At 44.9% G+C, this 22,369-nt stretch overlaps 1 protein-coding gene and 1 long non-coding RNA gene across 2 annotated transcripts; one reads left to right on the top strand and one right to left on the bottom strand.

Moving 5' to 3' along the window:
• The first annotated feature begins 393 nt into the window (after positions 1-393).
• Positions 394-7,342, top strand: S100B (S100 calcium binding protein B). Its single transcript, XM_067739775.1, has 3 exons — positions 394-531; positions 3,394-3,532; positions 6,089-7,342. Exons 2-3 carry the CDS (start codon positions 3,395-3,397, stop codon positions 6,227-6,229), a joined length of 279 nt encoding a protein of 92 aa, XP_067595876.1. The 5' UTR covers positions 394-531; position 3,394; the 3' UTR covers positions 6,230-7,342.
• LOC137225567 (uncharacterized) lies at positions 4,066-22,336 on the bottom strand. The gene is made up of 2 exons (XR_010943915.1): positions 17,202-22,336; positions 4,066-5,576 (listed from the first exon to the last, which is right to left on the bottom strand). It is a non-coding gene; the product is annotated as an uncharacterized lncRNA (long non-coding RNA).
• Positions 22,337-22,369: the final 33 nt, after the last annotated feature.

Raw genomic sequence — 22,369 nt, 5'->3', positions numbered from 1 at the left:
CATTCAGCCTGCGCTTGGCTGCACATTTGCTTTGTCGGTTTCAATCAATAGTTCGTCTCCTCTCCCCACCCCCATCCTTGCCTTTAGAGGAACATCAATATTCATGCATAAATTTAAAAACAGCACAAAAAGCTGACTCCCCGCTTTCTGCCCCACGGGCCTTTTTCTTCCTTGGCCCGAGTGCAGGCTTGGCTCCCCAACGAGTGCCCGGTGGCGCCGTCAATGCGGCCCTGTGTGCAGCCCGGCAGCCCCAGCACCCCCCGCCCCCCGCCCCCACCGGCTGCGGAGCCAGCTGACGCGCCGCCCCCGCCCCCCGCCCTCGTCCCCCATTGGCTGCCTGGCCCGCAGGGGGACGGGCGCCGGCCCCGCCCCCGCCCCGCCCTCGTCCCCCATTGGCTGCCTGGCCCGCAGAGGGACCGTGCCGGCCCTGCCCCCGCCCGGGAACGAATAAGAGGCTGCCTCCGCCCCACGCCTGCGACTCAGGACGCGGCAGCCGGGAGGTTTCAGGAGCGACAACCAAGGACCACTGACGTGAGGACACTCAGGGGAACCTGCTCTGGTCTTTTGGGGGTAGGGCCCGGAGGGTGGGCTTGGGAACTGGGTGGTAGTTAAAAAACCCCTTTAGGATAATTGGCAGCGTTTCAAAAGTGTGAATCTTACTACTGCTTTGTGGACACGGCTCCCTCAACTGGGGGCAGCTAGAGGTCCATTCTGCTTGTTTTTGTCGCCACAAGTCGGGGAAACGTCACGTCTTGTGGCTCAGGTGATTGCTGCAAACAGGCCTCTTCCTTAACTCTTTGAGGACCAGGGGTTTGCGTCCCTCCGCGGAGAAGGACAGGCGGCCTGATGCTCCGGTCTTCCCCTTTCTCTGAGCAAATGTCAGGCCCCCCTGGACGCCGTGCAGAAACCACAATACATGGCAAGTGAGGAGGTCTTTGCAAGTAAATTACACATCGAGCCCAAGAAATTGCGGTTTATGGCGGGTTTAACCTTCTTCAGTCTTGCAGTTTCTTGGGAAGATCGGGCCACTTGCCCAGAGGGACTCTCACATCTTGTGTGATGTGTCCTTCTGAGGAGTTAACCCCCCAAAGTTCTCTTGCTTTCGAAATAAAAGGTTAATGTAGAACATTCATGGAATGAAGTGAAAGGGAAACATGGATATTTGATTTCCATTTCTCTTAAAAGACAGCCTTTAACCATCAGTTGGGAAGAATTTAACAGGAAAAACTTTAAAAAGTTAATTTGTAGTGTGGTTATGAAGAAAATCACATTTTATGGAGTTTTCCCACGTGGGATATATATTTTATGCCTTTCCTTTAGAAGAAACCCCGCTAGTCATACTTCACACAGAGTAATTTAGCCTCCCCTCCCCCAAGTCATCATGAAGCTCGAGAAGCGAAAGGATCACGCAAAAGTTTCTTGTTTTAAAAAAAATTAATAATTGAAAACGAATGCAAAGGACAAGAAAGTATGAAATGCTGAAGATTTTAATCCAGCTGCATTATTCTATGTGTGGTATATCTGATTTTTAGGGACTTAGAGCAAAACAAAGTCTACTGATTATTAATGGGGTGAATTTAGCAAAGATCAGAGGCCAAGGCCAAAATCCTCAATCCTTTTTCATTTGAAAATCAGAAATAAAAATAAGAATTTAAATGTTATATTCCAATTTATTTTTAAGATGCAAATGATATTCAACCCAGGAATGGTTTTGCAAAAATTAGACATAATTCTTTTATTTATTTTTAACTATGACATTGCAAAGATTCCTTAATGATTAGAACTCAAGGCCAAAAGTTGGCAATTTCTCTCGCTGAGTGTCTCAGTTTTGTGAAACAATTGACAAGCAGTCCTTTGTAAACTGCCTGATTCCCAGGGTTGAACAGCTGTTTCCTTAGGTTGCAGGCCACGGTATAAGGTATGCGCTGGGACGGGAGATGGAAGCTTCCTGCTTCGATAAGTGCCGAGAAGGGGATGGCGACGCCTCCATGAATACCAAGTGCCTGGCGGTGGCCCAGCCTCCGGCCCATTTGTTCTGGCTTCAGGGCTGGTGTCGGGGAGGAAGACATTTTCCTCCACCCTTCTAGGTTCTTCTGGCCGGTCTAAGAATTAAATAGACGTGAGACAGGTTAACAGAAGAAACTCAAACCATAGTTTAATAACATGCATACATGGGAGAGACCCAGGAAGACTGAGTCACTCACAAAAACGCCCCAGACCGTCCTTCACCTTAAATACCATGATCAGCTAAAGACAAAGGAGGCTGTTGGGGGGTGGGGTGGCGTCTGGCAGTTCAAAGGGGAGGAAAGCAATTCAGACGGAGATGGAAAAGCACATGTTTGGTAAAGCAGTGTTTGCTGCGCCATGAAGAGGCGATGGGACACAGAGTGGACTCAGATCTCTAAGAGTTCCCCGACCCACCCTTGGCCCGTATTCTTTGCTGACATCTCTAGTGAGTACTCCATTCCTGTAACAGGCCCTCCATCTAAGCTCTGATTCAGGCAGCTAAGGGGAAGGTCATTGTTTCTTCCTGAAACTTCAGGGCCTGGATCGTTTTCAGCCCAAAATAATCTGCATGCCAAAGAGACATTTGGGGTGGCAACTTTTCTCCCTACAACAGCTTCATCAGACGACCGTATGATACATGTTTGTTTCTGGTAGTCAAGGTACCTTTTCTTCATCTTCATTTTCAAAATAATTTGTGGCAATTCTATCATATTTATTTTTCCAGTTGAATTTTACAGCTGTTCCTCACCCATCCAAAAAACAAAAAAATGCCAGAGACATTTTTGTTAAAAATGAGTTTTAAAAAATGAGCTAAATTTATATATCCATTCGAAGGGAAGTAAGTTCCTACATTTTATGCCCTTAGTGTCTTTTGGAAGGACCTGCACTTTTCTTGCTAAACTTATTCTTAGTAATACATGTGTGCTGCTGTAAAATAAGAAGACTTTGCCACTATGTTTTCTCATTGTTCTTGACAGAACATAGGGATCCTATTGACTTTCGTATCCTCATCTGGTTCCTAGTCACCGCAGTTCATTCTAACAGCTTGCTCCCCTGCTCTGTCCTCTCATCTCGGAGCCAGGGCAGAGGGGGCCTCGGGTGGGGGTGGTGGAAGGAGTCAGTCCGAAGCCCCTTCACTGCTCTGCCTCTGTATTTTGGCTGAAGTTTCCCATTGGCCAAACCAACCAGAAGCCAGAGGGCGTGGGAACAGAGTAAACAGAGCGGGGGTGGGGAAGAGTGGCCCCAAGGAGTGACTGGAGAGATGCACCACTCTGAGCCCAAAAGGGGAGGTGAGCCGAGGCCGTCGTGCCCCCTGGGGGCTGAGGTCTGAGTAGGTAACACCTTAACTGTTCTGTGCTAGAAGGCATCTTTCTTTGTGGCCCCCAGGATGTCTGAGCTGGAGAAGGCCATGGTGGCCCTAATTGACGTCTTCCATCAATATTCCGGAAGGGAAGGTGACAAGCACAAGCTGAAGAAGTCCGAACTCAAGGAGCTCATCAACAATGAGCTTTCCCACTTTTTAGAGGTGAGTCTTGCTTTTTAAAACTGACAGGTTAATCTGCTCTCCTGTCCGCTTGTAAAACCACCTGCCCACTTTCTCTTCTGAGCTGCCCTGAAGGTGGTTCCAGGTCAGTGTCAGGACTCCTAGGTTGTTTCTGAAAACGTGTTTGCCCTGGTGAGCCCTCAGTACAGAGGCTGGCTTAGGTAGGTCCCACCGTATTCATTTTGTGTGCAGTAGGAGCATCAAGGAAAGACTGCTGTCTCAAATGCAAAAGTACAGGTTCCAAATAACACTGCCTTTTCTCTGAGAAATCCAAGGATGTACAGCAATAACGATGACAAAAAAAAAAAAAAAAGACAAAAAAAAAAAAAGAAACAAGGGCTTCCCTGGTGGCGCAGTGGTTGAGAGTCCGCCTGCCGATGCAGGGGACACGGGTTCGTGCCCCGGTCCGGGAAGATCCCACATGCCACGGAGTGGCTGGGCCCCTGAGCCATGGCCGCTGGGCCTGCGCGTCCAGAGCCTGTGCTCCGCAACGGGAGAGGCCACATCAGTGAGAGGCCCACGTACCGCAAAAAAAATAAATAAAAAATAAATAAATAAAGATGACAAAATGGGATGGGAAATATACTCATGACTTATCATGGGTCACAGTGAACATATAAGAAGGCTGTTAAAAATAAGCTTTTGTTTGCAATGTCATAGTTAAAGCTTTTGTTCTTGGGAAAAGGACTGTTTCGGCTTTTCCTACGTGGTTACATGGTGATAAGATGCCGTTCACACAGCAGACGTTACTGAGCTCTCAGCTCGGTCGATGCTGGGAGAGACACAGGCCCCACAACCTGGTGCATCACTGAGTGGCCACAAGCTGCTCACAAGAGAGGCCCCGGGGCCTCGCAGGGGGCTCTGTGGGGCCAGGGGCCTTGGAGGGGAACTTGAGAAGCTGCGTGAGGGTGCCCAATGAGCCCCGTCCTGCCCTGGCAGCTCCTGCTCTGGTGGACGTGTGTCCAGGCTTCCCCAGCCGCTGCCTCCGCTGCCCTGGGATCAGCCACACGCATTATCTCTGTGGCATGAGCCCCGTGTCCTCGAGGCAATAAACTGCAGTCCACCTGGTGCCTGACCTTCCCTTGGTGCCCAGAACCAAGGTCACTGAAGTGACCAGTCACACACAGAGGAAATGGCCAGACCATGAACCAGTGCACTAGTGTCTGACCAAGAGCTAATTCCGGGGAAGATACTAGAGCCCCAGGCCAGGGCCCTGCCACACAGTGGTGGACAGCTGTCGTCCTGGGCAGGCTGGGCCACCGTGTAAGACAAGCCCCAGGCTCCATGTCCCATGTCTGCAGGGCTCCTCCCGCCCCACTGTCCCCGCCCCGCCCAAACATCCCATTGGCAGAGGAAGTGGCCTGCAGGCTTGGGGTGGGACCCTCTAGTCTGATTCCAGGGCTGGTGTTCTCAGGCGTCCAAGTTCACCTAGTGGCAGCTGCCCCATGCACGCTTTCACTTACCTGGTCCCCCCGATTCTGCCTCGTAACCTCACAATCAGAAGAAGGTCCCCGATTCTTCCATAAAACGAATTGTTGAAAGGATGAAATGAGACAGTGCTTGTCAAGTGTGGCTCAACGAGTGCAGCTACTGTCATTAATTATTGATTTAAAACATAGAAAAAGCTTAGCATGTGGGAACCACAATTTGTAAAAGGTAAGTAATTCACAGTAAGTGTTTCAAGGTATCATGAACATTGCTGGCCTGGTTTTATGAGGTAGTTTCTGTCTGGAGGCAAATCTATCATGTAATTGAAATTAATCTTTTAGCAGTTGTGTATAGGTCCTACCCCAATGCCCACAGGAATCTCAACCTTTTACATGTTTTATATCCAAGGCAGCCACTGTACATTACACTCAACTTCTTCAGGCCCAGCTCTCCTGCCCTGAGGACTGGTTATTCAGAACATTCCGCTCAGCGTACATCTTGCCTTCACTGTGTCCGTTCCTCTGAGACTCTTTCACCACTCACTTGGCTGCATGTTGGGCAGAATGTCAGGAAAAGTCCCAGGACACCTGGAAGGCAACTCAAGTGGCAAAAAGACACAGAAGTTAATAAATTTAGGGCATGTTCCCCAGAGTTATTTCAGCCAAAAACCGCTTTCGAAACATGAAAATCCACTGGCAGCCCTCACTATAGGGCCTTCTACACACAGACGCAATGAAAAACTTACAGGGGCCAAAAGTTCAGACATTTGCATGTAACATGCTCAGGCTGATCTAGACCGTACTATTCTTTTCTGGGTATTTTAACACAAACAACCCGCAGCTTTTCAGATCTTGGCTGTTCCATTCAGTCTTTAAGTAGGCCAGGCCCCACTGGACCTAAAGGAAGGTGGAAAAGAAGGCTCAGACCCCCAGAGACTTCTGCCAGCCAACAGCCTCCTGGTCACAGGACAAGTCCTTTCTGGCATTTTTCATTTCGTGTCTGAGGTTGTTTCTGATACAAATTATTAAAGCCAGCCAACTCCTGATCATGTTTTGATATCCTTAAATTTCATTGAGCAACAAGCTGGACAACTGCTCTTATTTCTCTTAGGAAATCAAAGAGCAGGAGGTTGTGGACAAAGTCATGGAAACACTGGACAGCGATGGAGATGGTGAATGCGACTTCCAGGAATTTATGGCTTTTGTTGCCATGGTTACCACTGCCTGCCATGAGTTCTTTGAACACGAATGAACTAGAGAAAGCAGCCGGGCTGTTCCTGTAGCAGAGACGGAGGTCGGGCAGGGAAGCCAAGGCAGGGCTTGCAGGGTAGTAGGGGCTGAGCTTTCCAGCTGTGTCGTAGCTAATTAGGGAGCTTGATTTGCTTCGCGAATGAAAAATTGAAACCTCTTTGCAAAGGGCTGTTTTTAGTGGCCCCCAGCATTATTTCAGCGCTATTAGGCATCCGTGTTAGCTGACTGGCCCCAGGGACTCTTGGTGATCATCACTTAGGAAAGTCAATCCTCAGTCACAAAGCATGTGCTATACTGGCTATCCTGGCTGTGTAGACCCCCTAACCCAGAAAAAACAAACTGATTACCAGAAATAACTGGAGCATTGTGGTTTCCGTAAGCTTCCACTATATTTAAAAACACAAAGCTTTGTCCACCATTCTTTGAAAAGGCTGCCCTTCATTAAATCTGCTCATCACTGGGGCAAATGAAACCTAATGTGGTTGGGTGGCCTGACAGTCTGTCCCACCTACCAAAGAGCATGGTCACATTTAGAGCCCTTTCCTACAGGTGGGCTGTGATTATTGAGTGAGTAGTTAATGCTAACAGTTCTAAATGGAAAATCTGTTTCATAAGCCGACAAGTACTGACATGGTAACTGTAATCAGAACTGAGAATCAAGCTTCTACATTCAGTGGGGTTCTCCCGACAGGATCACACTTTGCCGGATCTATGGGGCATGGGGCAGCAGGGGCAGGGGGCTCGGGGCGGATCTCAGCTCTGCCTCTGGAGACAGCTGTACCCAAGCACCCACGCCTCCTGTCCTGCCTATAGAATGAGGGTTATGACGGATGTGTTTGGTCTGTTGGTGAAGGTCATTCCCGACCTGTCTGTGTGCAGCAGACAGGGTCTGCTTGTGGCTGTTGGTGAAGCCAGGGAACTTTATGATCTTTATGCTTTTGTACCCACCAATTCAAATAAATCAAGTTACAAATATTAAGAATTACTTCTAGGAAAATTCAAATTAAGCTTATCCACTGTTTTTCTGTTTTGCTTTTTTTTAAGGACACAGACTTGGAAATCATAAACTAATTGTTCGCTTGTATTTGCATTAAATAAAAAGCATTGTAACAAGTCTCTGTAGCTGTAAAACATGAAATAAAAGCTAAATTCCTGCAAAACTGGGAAAAGGAGTAAAGTCCACGCACCCTGACGTCATCAGGGCTGCAGATGCTGCACCACCCAGGCCAGGGTCAGGAAGCTTGGGTGGAGTGGGGCAGGTCCAGGGGGAGGGACATAAAGGAGTGGGTCTGTGGAGAGGCGGGACCATGGGGAAGGACATAAAGGAGCAGGGTGTGGAGGGGCGGGGCCATTGGAGGGACATAAAGGGGAGGGGCGGGCCATGGGAGGGACAGAAAGGGCCAGGGTGTAGAGGGCTGGAGCTGGAGGGGCAGTGCCTGTCCGGAGGGATGAGCTTCTCTCTCCTCAGTTGCTCACCACCTCCTGCTAGGAACTTCCAGCCTGGTGGGCATCACGTGGCCCTCTCTGGACCAGTCGCCAGGGAGGGGAAATACACTGGTCCTGGCAGGAACGTCCGAGACCAGAAGTGGCCCCAAATGGGCACCAGCTCTGCAGGGGGTCATGGTGACTTGCTTCTCACTTTATATGTGCTTACCTGGACCATGTATCCTTGGTGAACTTTATGCAAATTATCAGTATGTCATTTTGATGTACAATCCTTTGTCTTGAAAATGTATGACTGTGCTTTCAACTTTTAACAGGTGGAACAATTCTCACAGTTTCTATTTGTCTTCCAGGTTATAATCCTCAGTTTGGCTTGAATAAAATTCCATTTTTCTTCTTTTTTTAAAAATTTTATTTATTTATTTATGTATTTATTTTTGCTATGTTGGGTCTTCGTTTCTGTGTGAGGGCTTTCTCTAGTTGCGGCGAGCGGGGGGCCGCCCTTCATCGCGGTACGCGGGCCTCTTACTGTCGCGGCCTCTCTTGTTGCGGAGCACAGGCTCCAGACGCGCAGGCTCAGTAGTTGTGGCTCACGGGCCTAGCTGCTCCGCGGCATGTGGGATCTTCCCAGACCAGGGCTCGAACCCGTGTCCCCTGCATCAGCAGGCAGGTTCTCAACCACTGCGCCACCAGGGAAGCCCCATTTTTCTTCTTGATTGCTAGTTGAAGTTCTGTTGACACAGGAACATGCCAGGGTGGGGAGCCTGGAGGGTGGACCACACCTGTCTAGCTCAGCCCAGGGGCCAGCATAGCCTGTGCACGAAAGGTCAGCCAGGGATGGGAGGTGAGCTGGCTCTGGGCTGTGGTGCTGCGGTGGACACACCTCTCCAGCTTGCTTTCAAAACACGTCTCTATGCCTCTGCTCATCGCTGCTTTAGCCACAAGTTGAATAAGTCTCTGCTGGTACTTCCCTTGCCCCCGTTGACCCAAGAATCCCAAAGCGACAGTTCCCAGATGTCCACTGTGCTTTCAAAGTGCACAGGAAAGAAGCCCAGTGCCCCAGCCCCCAGGGAGCCTGCCTAGGGCAGCCGCTGAGTGTGCCCCCGACCCCACATCCAGGGCATGCTTGTTTACCACAAGGAGGGAAGCTGCTTCCCAGCGTATCTGCATAGCCATCTTTGGGGCTCCTGGGGGCTTCCTCTCACCTACTACCATGAGCTCCAGTTTGTAAAATGTCCCTGATCCTCCTCTGACCTGTCCTCAACTAGAAGCACCGTCTAGTTCCATGAATGGGTGGTGATGGTCCCACACGGCCCCTGGCAGGTGGCATCCCCAGGTGGGTAGGAGGGTGCCTGGGGCATGTGGTTGCGGGGATGACCTGTCTCAGGCATCACCAGGGAAAATCAGTTCGCAGCTTTAGCCAGGAGCAAAGACAATTCACTCAGGGCCTCAGAGACAGGACAAAGGGAACTCTGCCCCAGGTTGCCTTCCCCATGGTCCAGTTCAGCCTCACAGGAATTCCTGTGCTCTATTGCTTTATCAGTTTGGTCCACAGTCACCCAGAGAACTGTCCCTGAGAGAAGCACTGAGTGTCTCGGAGCGAGACCCTGAGGCCATGGCCAGGATCCCATCTGTTGGCCCTGCAGTGTCAAGCGCTGTCAGAGAGTCTGGGGCCTGCTGAGGACCCACCTTCGCCCTCTGGACAGCGTGGACCACCCTGGCAGGCACTGCTGTCCCTGCCCGCAGTCTAGGCGGCAATATCGCCAGACTTTCCTGCCACCAAAGGGAGGACTCCTCACCTCACGATCACAGAGGGAGGGGGGCTCGACGTTTCAGGGCCCTCCCACCCCCGCACAGAGTCCAGCCATACCCCATCCTCGAGGCCTGCAGGGGCCGCGATTCCTGACCCCTGGCCACGCTCCCTCCTTAGTCCTGGCCCTGCCCAGACCACCAGGAGCAGTGATGCGGAGGTGGAGGTGGGGTGGGCCCCCGGCCCCCCCGGCCTTCTCTGGCCCTGGGGTCAGTCCCAGGGGCCTCTGCACGCCGGCGCTCACTCCCACCCACCGTTTTAGACCTAACCCTGCCCAGCACCGGCCCTGCTTCCCTTCAGCTACAAAGGGAAGCGAGCTTTCCGCTGGACAAGTGGGCGGCCCCACTCTGGGTTTCTTCCTGGGGACAGCTGGTCTCCGCACGATGACAGCCCCTTGAGCTCCAGAAGCCTGTGAGCTGCTACGTGCAGGACCCCACCCTCGTCTCCAAGGCAAGGGGGGGCCCTTCAGCCCTGGCCTGCCAGCCCCCAGCTGAGGCCCCAGTTTGACAACTCTTCCCGGAAAGTTCTGGGAAGGCCCACATCTCTGCCCCATGAGGTTTGTTTGCTGTTGTTTCAGGGTTTTTATTTTTATTTACTTTGTTATTTGTTTGAATTTACCAGTTCAAATTTATCACATTTATTCAAATTCAATGAAAAACAAGGCTGTTTTGACGAACACCAAGGATTATAATCAAAATTAAATCAGGGCTCAGACGACAACTGTCTCGTCTGAGCCTCAGCGGCCAACTCACATGGTTCACAGTATCGAGATTTTCTTGAGCAGGACGTTTAAGTTGAGGGATCCATCCCTCTCTGGCCCAGGAAACTTGGGTTCTGGTAACTACAGATGGTGGAGACCTCTGGGCATCAGGAGACAGATCGGAGGACAGTGGCTCTCACCCTTCACCTCAACCAGCTGGAGCTTGGACATGACCTGGGCAGCCCCCATGTTGGCAGCTGGGTGGCCTTTGGGCCAGGCAGGCGTGGACAGGGGGTGCCCGGTTCCTCATCCTGAAGCAAAGAGAGGGTCCTGCACCCCTTTAATTATGACACTCATGGCATGTCTGCTAGCCGTCAGCAGAGTAAGACCCTTTCACAACCTCCTTTCACTGCATTTGTGGAGGAAAGGACCGGCCTCTTGCAAAGGAGGGCGTGCGAAAAAGACGCTATTCAAGCACACTGGCAGGAGGCCAAGCAGGGAGGTTCGGCCTCTCGGCTGGAGCTGGAGCAGAGCCGAGGCTGAGACTGGCAACCTCCTCAGGGACAGAGCCTGACCCCAGCACCATTCACTTATCATGCAGGTCCCTGGAGTAGCTCGCACACAGAGGAGGCCACTCCCGAAATGTTCCCCTCTGTGCTGGGCTGGGTACGGACACCGGGTCATGTGGGCCCCACAGAGCCCTGAACACAAAACTCCCCTGGGAGCTTGTTAAATATCCGAGGCACCAGGCCTCCCAGATCTGGGATGTGACCTTGTCTGTGGGACTGTTTTAATAGGAACTCAGGCGATTCTCATCCTCAGGGAAGTTAGGAAACACCAGGTTAGCCTGGCTGATCCTTCTGGAGGAATTGTGGCTGCCCGCCCTGTATAGCAGGCCTCACTCGAGGCAGAGGGTAGGAAGGAGCAGGGACACCCCAGTCCCTGGCCAGTCTCACTGCACCTGGCCCCTCTGGACTGCAGCGTTCTCGTCCGGGAACAGGTGTTGGCTGGTGCGTGGATGTGCCCTAGGGTACCCCCTTCCCCTTCTCCTGGTTCTTACACCTTGTGTGATCCTCCCCTAAGTGTTCCTGATCGTAGGGGAAAGCATTCGGTCTTCCGTCATTAAGTACGATGTTAGCTGTGGGATTTCTGTAATGTCCTTTATCAGGTTAAGTAAATTCCCTTCTATTCCTAGGATGCTGAATTTTGTCAAATGCTCTTTCTTCTGTATTTATTGAGGCTGATCATGTGGTTTTGGTTTTTATTCTATTGATATGGTATATTACCTTAACTGCCTCTCAGTTTAAACCCATCTTGCATTCCTGGGGTAAATCCAGCTTGGTCACGGTGTATGATTCTGTCTGTATGTTGATGGATTTGGTCTGCTAGTATTCTGTTGAGGACTTTTCTGTTCATATTCATAAGAGATATTGCTCTGTGGTTTTCTATTCTTGTTAATGTCATTGTCTGGTTTTGGTGTCAGGTAATATTGGCCTTATTAAATGAATGTTTTCTCTTCTATTTTTAGGAAGGGCTTGTGACAAACTGGTATTAATTTGTCCTTAAATGTTTGGTAGAATTCAGTGGTGAAGCCACCTGGGTGGGGAGTATTTGGGTTTTTTTTTGTTGTTTTTTTTAAAATTACCTATTCAATATCTTCACTTGCTATAGGTCTATTCAGATTGTTAGTTTCTTCTTGAGTCAAGTTCTATAGTTTATGTCTTTCTAGGAATTTGTCCATTTCATCTAAGTTATCTAATTTGTTGGCATACAATTATTTATAGTATTCCTTCATAATTTTTTTTAAAATTTCTCTAAGGTCAGTAGTAACGTCCTTTCTTTCATTCTGATTCTAGTAAGTTGAGTCTTCTCTTTTTTCTTGGTCAACCTAGCTAAAGGTTTGTCAATTTTGTTGATATTTCCAAAGAACTTGTTTTTGTTTCATTGATTTTCTCTATTACTTTTCTCTTATCTAGTTCATTAATTTCCACTCTCTTTTATTACTTTCTTTCTTCTGCTTGCTTTAGGTTTATTTGCTCTTTTTCCAGTGTCTTTTGATGGAAACTTATGTTATTGACTTGAGATCTTTCTTTTTTTTTTTTTTTTTTTTGCGGTACGCGGGCCTATCACTGTTGCGGCCTCTCCCGTTGCGGAGCACAGGCTCCGGACGCGCAGGCTCAGCGGCCATGGCTCACGGGCCCAGCCGCTCCGCGGCATGTGGGATCTTCCCGGACCGGGGCACGAACCCGTGTCCCCTGCATCGGCAGGCGGACTCCCAGCCACTGCGCCACCAGGGCAGCCCTCTTCTTTCTTAATACAGGCATTTACAGCTATAAATTTACCTCTAAGCACTGCTTTAGCTACATGCCATTCTTCATTTTCATTTCAAAGTATTTTCTGATTTCCGTTTTGATTTCTTCTTTGAGTCATTGTTTATTTAGGAATGTGTTGTTCAATTTCTACATATTTCTCAGCTTCTCAAAAGTTTTTGTTGATTCTTAATTTAATTCCATTGTGGTTGAAGAATGTACTATGTATTACTTTTATCTTTTTAGAATTTATTGAGGTTTGTTTTATGGCCTAGCATACAACCTAGCCTAGAGAATATTCCATGTGTACTTAGGAAGAATGTATATTCTGTTTTTTTTTTTTTTTTAAAGCTTTGTATATGCATTTTATCTTTTGAAACAGAACCTATTACATCTTCTTTCTAAATTAATTAATTATCTTTGGCTGCATTGGGTTTTCGTTGCTGCACGCAGGCTTTCTCTAGTTGCGGTGAGCGGGGGCTACTCTTCGTTGCGGTGCGCGGGCTTCTCATTGTGGTGGCTTCTCTTGTTGCAAAGCAGGGGCTCTAGGTGCACAGGCTTCGGTAGTTGTGGCATGTGGGCTCAGAAGTTGTGGCTTGTGGGCTCTAGAGCACAGGCTCAGTAGTTGTGGCACACAGGCTTAGCTGTTCCACGGCATGTGGGATCTTCCCGGACCAGGGCTCAAACCTGTGTCCCCTGCATGGGCAGGCGGATTCTTAACCACTGCACCACCAGGGAAGTCCCTTCTGCTGTTCTTGGGTAGAGTGTTTTATAGATGTCTTTTAAGTCTAGTTGGTTTATAGTGTTGTTCAAGTCCTCCATTACCTTTTGATGTTCTGCCTAGTTATTCTATCCATTATAGAAAATGTGTATTGATGTCTCCAATATCATCCTTTGTTTTCTATCAGTTTTTGCTCCATATATTTCAGTGCTCTATTGTTAGGTGCACACATATTTATAATTATTAGGTCTTTCTAATGGGTTGGTCCTTTTATCATTATAAAATGTCCCTTTTTATCTCTTCTAGTAAATATTTTTTTTTAAAGTGTATTTTATCTAATACTCGTAAAGCCATTACAGCTTCCTCGTGGTTGCTACCTGCATGAAATATCTTTTTCCACTGTTTTACTTTCAATCTATCTGTATCTTTGAATCTAAAACATGTCTCTTGTTAGTAGCATATAGTAGGGTAATACACACAGAGTCTGAAAAATCCGCCCTTTGAATGAATTGTTTAACCCACATTTACTGTTATTATTGATATAGTTGGATTTACCTCTGCCACTGTACTTTCCGTTTTCTGCATGTCTCGTGTCTTTTTTTTTTCTTTCTTTTTTTGCCTCTAATCCTCCTCTACCACTTTCTTTGGTATTAAGTAAATATTTTCTAATGAAGCATCTGAATTTCTTGACTGATATTTTCACTATTTTTTTAGTGGTACGCATCCTAACTTATCAGAATCAGCTTCAGATTTATACTAGCTTACTTCCAGTGAGATACAGAAACATTGTTCCTATATATCTCTATTCCATTTTCCTCCTTTTTATGATTTTTAAATATATATTACATCTATTAATGTTACAAACCCAACAGTACATTGTTATAATTATTATTTTACCATCTTAAAATTAGCCCAATACAGCTTTGCTCCCACCAACTTCTTTTGTACTGTTATTGGCAAAAATATTACACATACATTTTATTTCTATAAGACCAAGATTACATTATAATCATATTATTTTATACAATTGATTTTCAAATCAGTTAAGGAGAAAAAATTATGCATTTATATCATCTTATAATTACCTTTATCTTTACCAGTGTTCTTTGTTTTTGCATGTGAATTCAAGTTACCATTTGGGGTCACTTGCTTTTAGCCCAAAGGACTTTCTTTAGTATTACTGGTAATGTAAGTTGGCTAGCAACAAATTCAATCGTTTTTTGTATATCTGGGAATGTCTTTATTTGGCCTCCACTTTTGAAAGGTACAGTTCTTGGTTGATAGTTTTTTTCTTTCAGCTCTTTGAATACGTTACCCCACTGTCTTCTGGCCTCCATTATTGCTGCTGAGAATTCAGCTATCAATCTTATTGGGGTTCCCTAGTAAGTGAAAATAGTTTCTCTCTTGCTGATTTCAAGGTTTCCTCTTTTGTGTTTCGGTATTTTTACCATATGTCTGTGCATCTTTTTGTGTTTATTCTACTTGGAGTTTCTTGAGCTCCCTGATGTGTAGGTTTTCAATATATCTGGGGAGTTCTCAGCCATTATTTCTTTGAGTTTTTTTCTGCTCTTTTCTCTCTCTCTCTTCCCCTTCTGGTACTCCCATTACACATATTGTTGGTGAGCTTGGTGTCCCACGTGTCTCTGAGACTATGTTCATTTTTCTTCTTTCTTTTGTCCCTCTCTGTTCTTTGGATTGCATAATATTTATCAATCTACTTTCAAGTTTGCTAATTCTTTCTTCTTCCAGTTCAAAACTACTGTTGAGCCCCTCTAGTGAATTTTTCATTTCAGTGATTGTACTTTCCCAACTCCAGAAATTTCTCTTTGGTTTACATTTATATAAATGATATCTGTAGTTATACATTTATGTTTATATGATACCTATATTATTTACATTATATAAAACATTATACATTATACTTAACATTTTATTTTAATCTCTTTATGGGTATTCTTTATTCGATGTGACACTGCCATCATACCTTTACTTCTTTAATCATGGTTTCCTTTAGTTCTGTGACATATTTGGCTACTTTCAAATCTGACATCTGGTTAATCTCACAGGCATTATCTGTCGTTGTCCTTTTTTTCCTAGTGTATAAGTCATACTTTTCTGTTTCTTTACGTGTTTTGTAACATGGTGGGGGGGAAACTGGGCATTTTAGATAATACATTGTAGCAACGCCTGGTTCTTGCCACTCCCTCCTCCCTCCAGGCCTTTGTTTAATGACTGGCTGGATTACTTCAGTGAAATCTCTTCCCCTCAGCCCCTGCAGAAGCTTCTGCTCTTGTCCCTCAAGGAGGTGCAGCCTTGGGCAGGCTTAGTCGCCCTGGGCTGATGGTGCTTTCGGCAGGTCTCTCCAGTCCCTTTCCCTGACCACACCCAGCTGTGAAGTTCCACCGACTGCCAGCTGACGGCTCTATCATTTCAGCATGCTCAGGGGGCATAAATTGCTCTATAGCTGAATGTGATCCAATTCAGGATTTATTGAAGAAATAGTTCCCAAAGTCAGTGTTTGAGATTTGTTCTAACCCCAGGAGGGCTCTTCCTACCGGTCTCTTTCCCTGGTTCTCCTGCAAACTACTTGGCCTACAAGTTAGCTTGTATCTTCATTGAATCTATGAACTTCCTCCCAATTGCCTTTCACCACACTTGTACTGCTTTTGAGAGTGTCCTTATGATTGAACTTCTCCACGCTCTGGTGCAAATGAAGTCAGTTCCTTTAGGAAGAGATGGGGAGATACCTGTTTTATAGCTTGCTTCTCCCCCAAGGCAAAATCTCCAAGCCAGGGTTCTGGGCCTGGGAGTGAGAACAATGGCGCACGTCTTTCTGAGTGACACCGCTGCTTTAGGAGCTAAGCACTCAGTGGAGTTGGGGGCAGTATCCTAAGGTCCTCCCAGCTTGCCTCTCCAGGTATGGAACCACCATCTTAAGAGCTGGGAAGGGCACCCAGGGCCCTGTACACTCAGAGGCACTTTACCCAAGGTAGAGGCTCCATTCCATGAGCAGAGGCTGGATGGAAGAAGAGATCTCTCATCTCTCACTTGCACTCACCCAGAACTTAGCTGCATCAACAGGTAACTGGGGGCAGGAGCCTGTGTTCTTGGCTGTGCCTGTTTGGAGTGGAATTTCTGCTTGGCTCAGCTGGGAGGTGGGAGGGGAGGAGCAGTCTTGGTTCAAATAACAGACTCTTGCTTTTATTAATGAACTTTCATGTATAGACATTTCTTCATTTGTTGTATACACTTAGGACCATTTCCAAAGGCTTAAAAGTTTTAAAAAAAATAATTTTCACCCATTTTGCTGGCAAGCATGTCTATGGAGCTTCTTAGGCCATCATGCCAGACGCTGACCTTCTTTCTTTATCTTCTCATGTAAAGTATATGCTAAGCACTGCTTGTCTTTGAACTTGTGCTCCACCCCATCAGAGCACAACAGCCTCCAGACAGCCTCCATCCTGCTGCTTCCACCTGGAGCCCTGCAGCACCTGGGTGCACATACCTGCAAATCCAGCTCGCTGCTGCTGGGGGTGGTGACAGGTGACAATACCTCTGTGCCCCCTTTTCTCCTCAAAGCTTCATCTGGCCCCTTTAGGCCCTTCTTCAACTTTGGGCTTGTGGCATCTGTAATGAACATTCATGATATCTGGCCTTTTCAGTCCATTTCAGAGCCTGGGGAGTAAGGTGCACCATACTCAGTTGGCACTTAAAATTAAGAATAACATCTCAATTTCTCACTTTGCGCTGCCCCTGGCAAACTTTACTTCCAAACCATCTCACGGCCTCATGTAAAAAGGTTCCCCCATTGAACCCCGAAAGGCAGACCAGGGGGAGGATCAGAGTGAGGAAGGGAGTGAGCTTACCTGGGGTGAGGCTTCAGGCTCTCAGACCACCCACAGCAGGGAGGGTGACCCAGCCACCTGCATGGACAATTTAAAGACTATTCCTCTTGAGCACAAGAAGTTTTGAAATTTTGCATGTAGTGACCTATTAAAAGAATTCTTCAGGACTTCCCTGGCGGTCCAGTGGTTAAGACTCTGTGCTTCCAATGCAGGGGGTGTGGGTTCGATCCCTGGCTGGGGAACTAAGATCTCATATGCCATGGTGCAGCCAAAAAACCAGAACAAAACAAAAAAAAAACAAAAAAGAATTCTTCATTACTGAAACTGAGTATCATACAACACTAAATGCACCAACATTCGAATTACAGGGGTCCCAAAAGAAGAAGAGAAAAAGAAATGGTCTGAGAAAATATCTGAAGAGATTATAGTCGAAAACTTCCCCAACGTGGGAAAGGAAATAGTCACCAAAATCCAGGAAGCACAGAGAGTCCCATACAGGATAAACCCTAGGAAAAACACACCAGGACACATATTAATCAAACTAACAAAAATTAAATTCAAAGAAAAAATATTAAAAGCAGCAAGGGAAAAACAAAACATAACACACAAAGGAATCCCCATAAGGTTATCAGCTGATTTTTCAGTGGAAACTCTGCAGGCCAGAAGGGAGTGGCAGGATATACTTAAAGTGATGAAAGAGAAAAACCTACAACCAAGATTACTCTACCCAGCAAGGATCTCATTCAGATTCGATGGAGAAGTCAAAAGCTTTTCAGGCAAGCAAAAGCTAAGAGAATTCGGCACCACCAAACCAGCTTTACAACAAACGCTAAAGAAACTTCTCTAAGCGGGAAACACAAGAGAAGAAAAAGACCCACAAAAACAAACACGAAACACTTAAGAAAATGGTAATAGGAACAGACATATCGATAATAACCCTGAATGTATAAATGGATTAAATGGCCCAACCAAAAGACACAGACCAGCTGAATGAATACAAAAACAAGACCCATATATATGCTGTCTACAAGACACCCACTTCAGACCTAGGGACACATACAGACTGAAAGTGAAGGGATGGAAAAAGATATTCCATGCAAATGGAAATCAAAAGAAAGTTGGAGTAGCAATACTCGTATCAGGTAAAATAGACTTTAAAATAAAGAATGTTACAAGAGATAAGGGACACTACATAATGATCAAAGGATCAATCCAAGAAGAAGATATAACAATTACAAATGTTTATGCACCAAACATAGGAGTACCTCAATACATAAGGCAAATGCTAACAACCATGAAAGGAGAAATTGACAGTAAAACAATAATAGTAGAGGACTTTAACACCCCACTTACACCCATGGACAGATCATCCAAACAGAAAATAAATAAAGAAACACAAGCTTTAAATGACATAATAAACCAGATAGATCTAATGGATATTTATAGAACATTCCATCCAAAAATGGCAGAATACACTTTCTTCTCAAGTGCACACAGAACATTCTCCAGGATAGGTCACATCTTGGTTCACAAATCAAGCCTCGGCAAATTTAAGAAAATTGAAACCGTATCAAGCATCTTTTCTGACCACAATGCTATGAGACTGGAAATCAATTGCAGGAAAAAAAATGAAAAAAACACAAATACATGGAGGCTAAACAGTGTGCTACTAAATAACCAAGAGATCCCTGAAGAAATCAAAGAAGAAATTAAAAAATACATAGAAACAAACAACAACGAAAACATGATGACCCAAACCTATGGGACGCAGCATAAGCAGTTCTAAGAGGGAAGCTTATAGCAATTCAATCTCACTTCAAGAAACAAGAAAAATCTCAAATAAACAATCTAACCCTACACTTAAAACAACTACAGAAAGAAGAACAAAGAACCAAAGTCAGCAGAAGGAAAGAAATCATAAAGATCAGAGCAGAAATAAATGAAATAGAAACGAAGAAAACAATAGCAAAGATCAATAAAACTCAAAGCTGGTTCTTTGAGAAGATAAACAAAATTGATAAACCCTTAGCCAAACTCATCAGGAAAAAAAGGGAGAGGATGCAAATCAATAAAGTTAGAAATGAAAAAGGAGAAATCACAACTGACACTGCAGAAATACAAAGGATTATAAGAGACTACTACAAACAACTATATGCCAATAAGATGGACAACCACAAGGAAATGGACAAATTCTTGGAAAGGTACAATTTTCCAAGACTGAAACAGGAAGAATTAGAAAATATAAACAGACCTATCACAAGTAATAAAATTGAAACCACAATTAAAAATCTTCCAACAAACAGAAGTCCAGGACCAGATGGCTTCACAGGCGAATGCTATCAAACACTTAGAGAAGAGCGAACGTCAATCCTTCTCAAACTCTTCCAAAAAATTGCAGAGGGAGGAATACTCCCAAATTCATTCTACGAAGCCACCATCACCCTGATACCAAAACCGGAAAAAGATATCACAAAAAAAGAAAATTATAGACCAATATCCCTGATGAACATAGATGCAAAAATCTTGAACAAAACACTAGCAAACAGAATCCAAGAGCACATTAGGAGGATCATACACCATGATCAAGTGGGATTTATCCCAGGGATGCAAGGATTCTTCAATATACTCAAATCAATCAATGTGATACAGCATATTAACAAATTAAGGAATAAAAACCACATGATCATCTCAATAAATGCAAAAAAAGCTTTTGACAAAAATTTTGACAAAAATGCAAGACCTTTTTTGACATAACCAACCTTTGACAAAAATGGAAGACCTTTTTTGACATAACCAACCTTTTTTGACATAAACAGCAAGACCTTTCTTGACCCACCTCCTAGAGTAACAGAAATAAAAACAAAAATAAGCAAACGGGACTTAATTAGACATAAAAGCTTTTGCGCAGCAAAGGAAACCATAAACAGGACAAAAATACAACCCTCAGAAAGGGAGAAAATATTTGCAAATAAAACAACAAACAAGCTTTTGACAAAAATGCAAAAAGCTTTTGACAAAATTCAACACCCATTTATGATAAAAAAAACTCTCCAGAAAAAGGGCATAGAGGGAACCCACCTCAACATAATAAAGGCCATATATGACAAACCCACAGCAAGCATCATACTCAATGGTGAAAAACTGAAAGCATTTCCTCTGAGATCAGGAACAAGACAAGGATGTCCACTCTCACCACTCTTATTCAACATAGTTTTGGAAGTCCTAGCCACGGCAATCAGAGAAGAAAAAGAAATAAAAGGAATACAAATTGGACAAAGAAGAAGGAAAACTGTCAACATTTGCCGATGACACACTATACACAGATAATCCTAAAGATGTCACCAGAAAACTACTACAACTAATCAATGAATTTGGTAAGGTTGCAGGATACAAAATTAATGCACAGAAATCTCTAGCATTCCTATACACCAACAACGAAAAATCAGAAAAAGAAATTAAGGAAACACTCCCATTTACCGTTGCAACAAAAATAAAATACCTAGGAATAAACCTGCCTAAGGAGGCAAAAGACTTGTACTCGGAAAACTATAAAACACTGATGAAAGAAATCAAAAATGACATAAACAGATAGAGAAATATACCATGTTCTTGGATTGGAAAAAGCAATATTTTGAAAATGACTATAATGACTATATAAAGCAATCTATAGATTCAATGCAATCCCTATCAAACTACCAATGGCATTCTTCACAGAATTAGAACAAATATTTTTACAATTCTTATGGAAATACAAAAGACCCCAAATAGCCAAAGCAATCTTGAGAAAGAAAAACGGAGTTGGAGGAATCAGGCTCCCTGACTTCAAACCATACCACAAAGCAAGAGTGATCAAGACAGTATGGTACTAGCACAAAAACAGAAATATAGATCAATGGTACAGGATAGAATGCCCAGAGATAAACCCACGCACATATGGGCACCTAATTTACGACGAAGGAGGCAAGAATGTACAATGGAGAAAAGACAGCCTCTTCAATAAGTGGTGCTGGGAAAACTGGACAGCTACATGTAAAAGAATGAAATTAGAACACTCCCCAACACCACACACAAAAATAAACTCAAAACGTAAGACTAAATGTAAGACCAGACACTATAAAACTTTTAGAGGAAAACATACGAAAAACACTCTTTGACATAAACAGCAAGACCTTTTTTGACCCACCTCCTAGAGTAACAGAAATAAAAACAAAAATAAGCAAACGGGACTTAATTAGACATAAAAGCTTTTGCGCAGCAAAGGAAACCATAAACAGGACAAAAATACAACCCTCAGAAAGGGAGAAAATATTTGCAAATAAAACAACAGACAAAGGATTAATCTCCAAATTACACAAACAGCTCATGGAGCTCGATATCAAAAAAACAAACAATCCAGTTAAAAAATGGGCGGAAGACCTAAATATACATTTCACCAAGGAAGACGTACAGATGGCCAAGAGGCACATGAAAAGATGCTCAACATCACTAATTATTAGAGAAACGCAAATTAAAACTACAATGAGGTATCACCTCACACCGGTCAGAATGGCCATTATCAAAGAATCTAGAAACAATAAATGCGGGAAAGGGTGTGGTGAAAAGGGAACCTTCCTGCACTGTTGGTGGGATTGTAAATTGATACAACCACTATGGAGAACAGTATGGAGGCTCCTTAAGAAATTAAAAATAGAACTACCATACGACCCAGCAATCCCACTACTGGGCATATACCCTGAGAAAACCATAATTCAAAAAGAGACATGTACTACAATTCTCATTGCAACACTATTTACAATAGCCAGGACATGGAAGCAACCTAAGTGTGCATCGACAGACGAATGGATAAAGAAGATGTGGCACAGATATACAATGGAATATTACTCAGCCATAAAATGGGACGAAATTGAGATATTTGTAGTGAGGTGGATGGACCTAGAGTCTGTCATACAGAGTGAAGTAAGTCAGAAAGAGAAAAGCAAATATCGTATGCTAACACATATATGTGCAATCTAAGAAAAAAAAAAGGTCATGAAGAATCTAGGGGTAAGACGGGAATAAAGACGCAGACCTACGAGAGAATGGACTTGAGGATATGGGGAGGGGGAAGGGTAAGCTGTGACAAAGTGAGAGAGTGGCATGGACATATATAAACTACCAAACGTAAAATAGCTAGCTAGTGGGAAGCAGCTGCTTAGCACAGGGAGATCAGCTCGGTGGTTTGTGACCACCTAGAGGGGTGGGATAGGGAGGGTGGGAGGGAGGGAGACGCAAGAGGGAAGAGAAATGGGAACATATGTATATGTATAACTGATT

This window comes from Pseudorca crassidens, chromosome 5 (assembly GCF_039906515.1).
Source record: "Pseudorca crassidens isolate mPseCra1 chromosome 5, mPseCra1.hap1, whole genome shotgun sequence".
In the NCBI taxonomy this organism is placed as follows: domain Eukaryota; kingdom Metazoa; phylum Chordata; class Mammalia; order Artiodactyla; family Delphinidae; genus Pseudorca; species Pseudorca crassidens.
This window is presented reverse-complemented; position numbering and strand designations above follow the sequence as displayed.

Excerpts from the sequence above, each read along its gene's own strand:
- S100B (XM_067739775.1), top strand. The coding sequence starts at position 3,395 with ATGTCTGAGCTGGAGAAGGCCATGGTGGCCCTAATTGACGTCTTCCAT. Across the intron at positions 3,533-6,088 it reads AGCTTTCCCACTTTTTAGAG|GAAATCAAAGAGCAGGAGGT; the intron begins GTGAGTCTTGCT and ends TATTTCTCTTAG.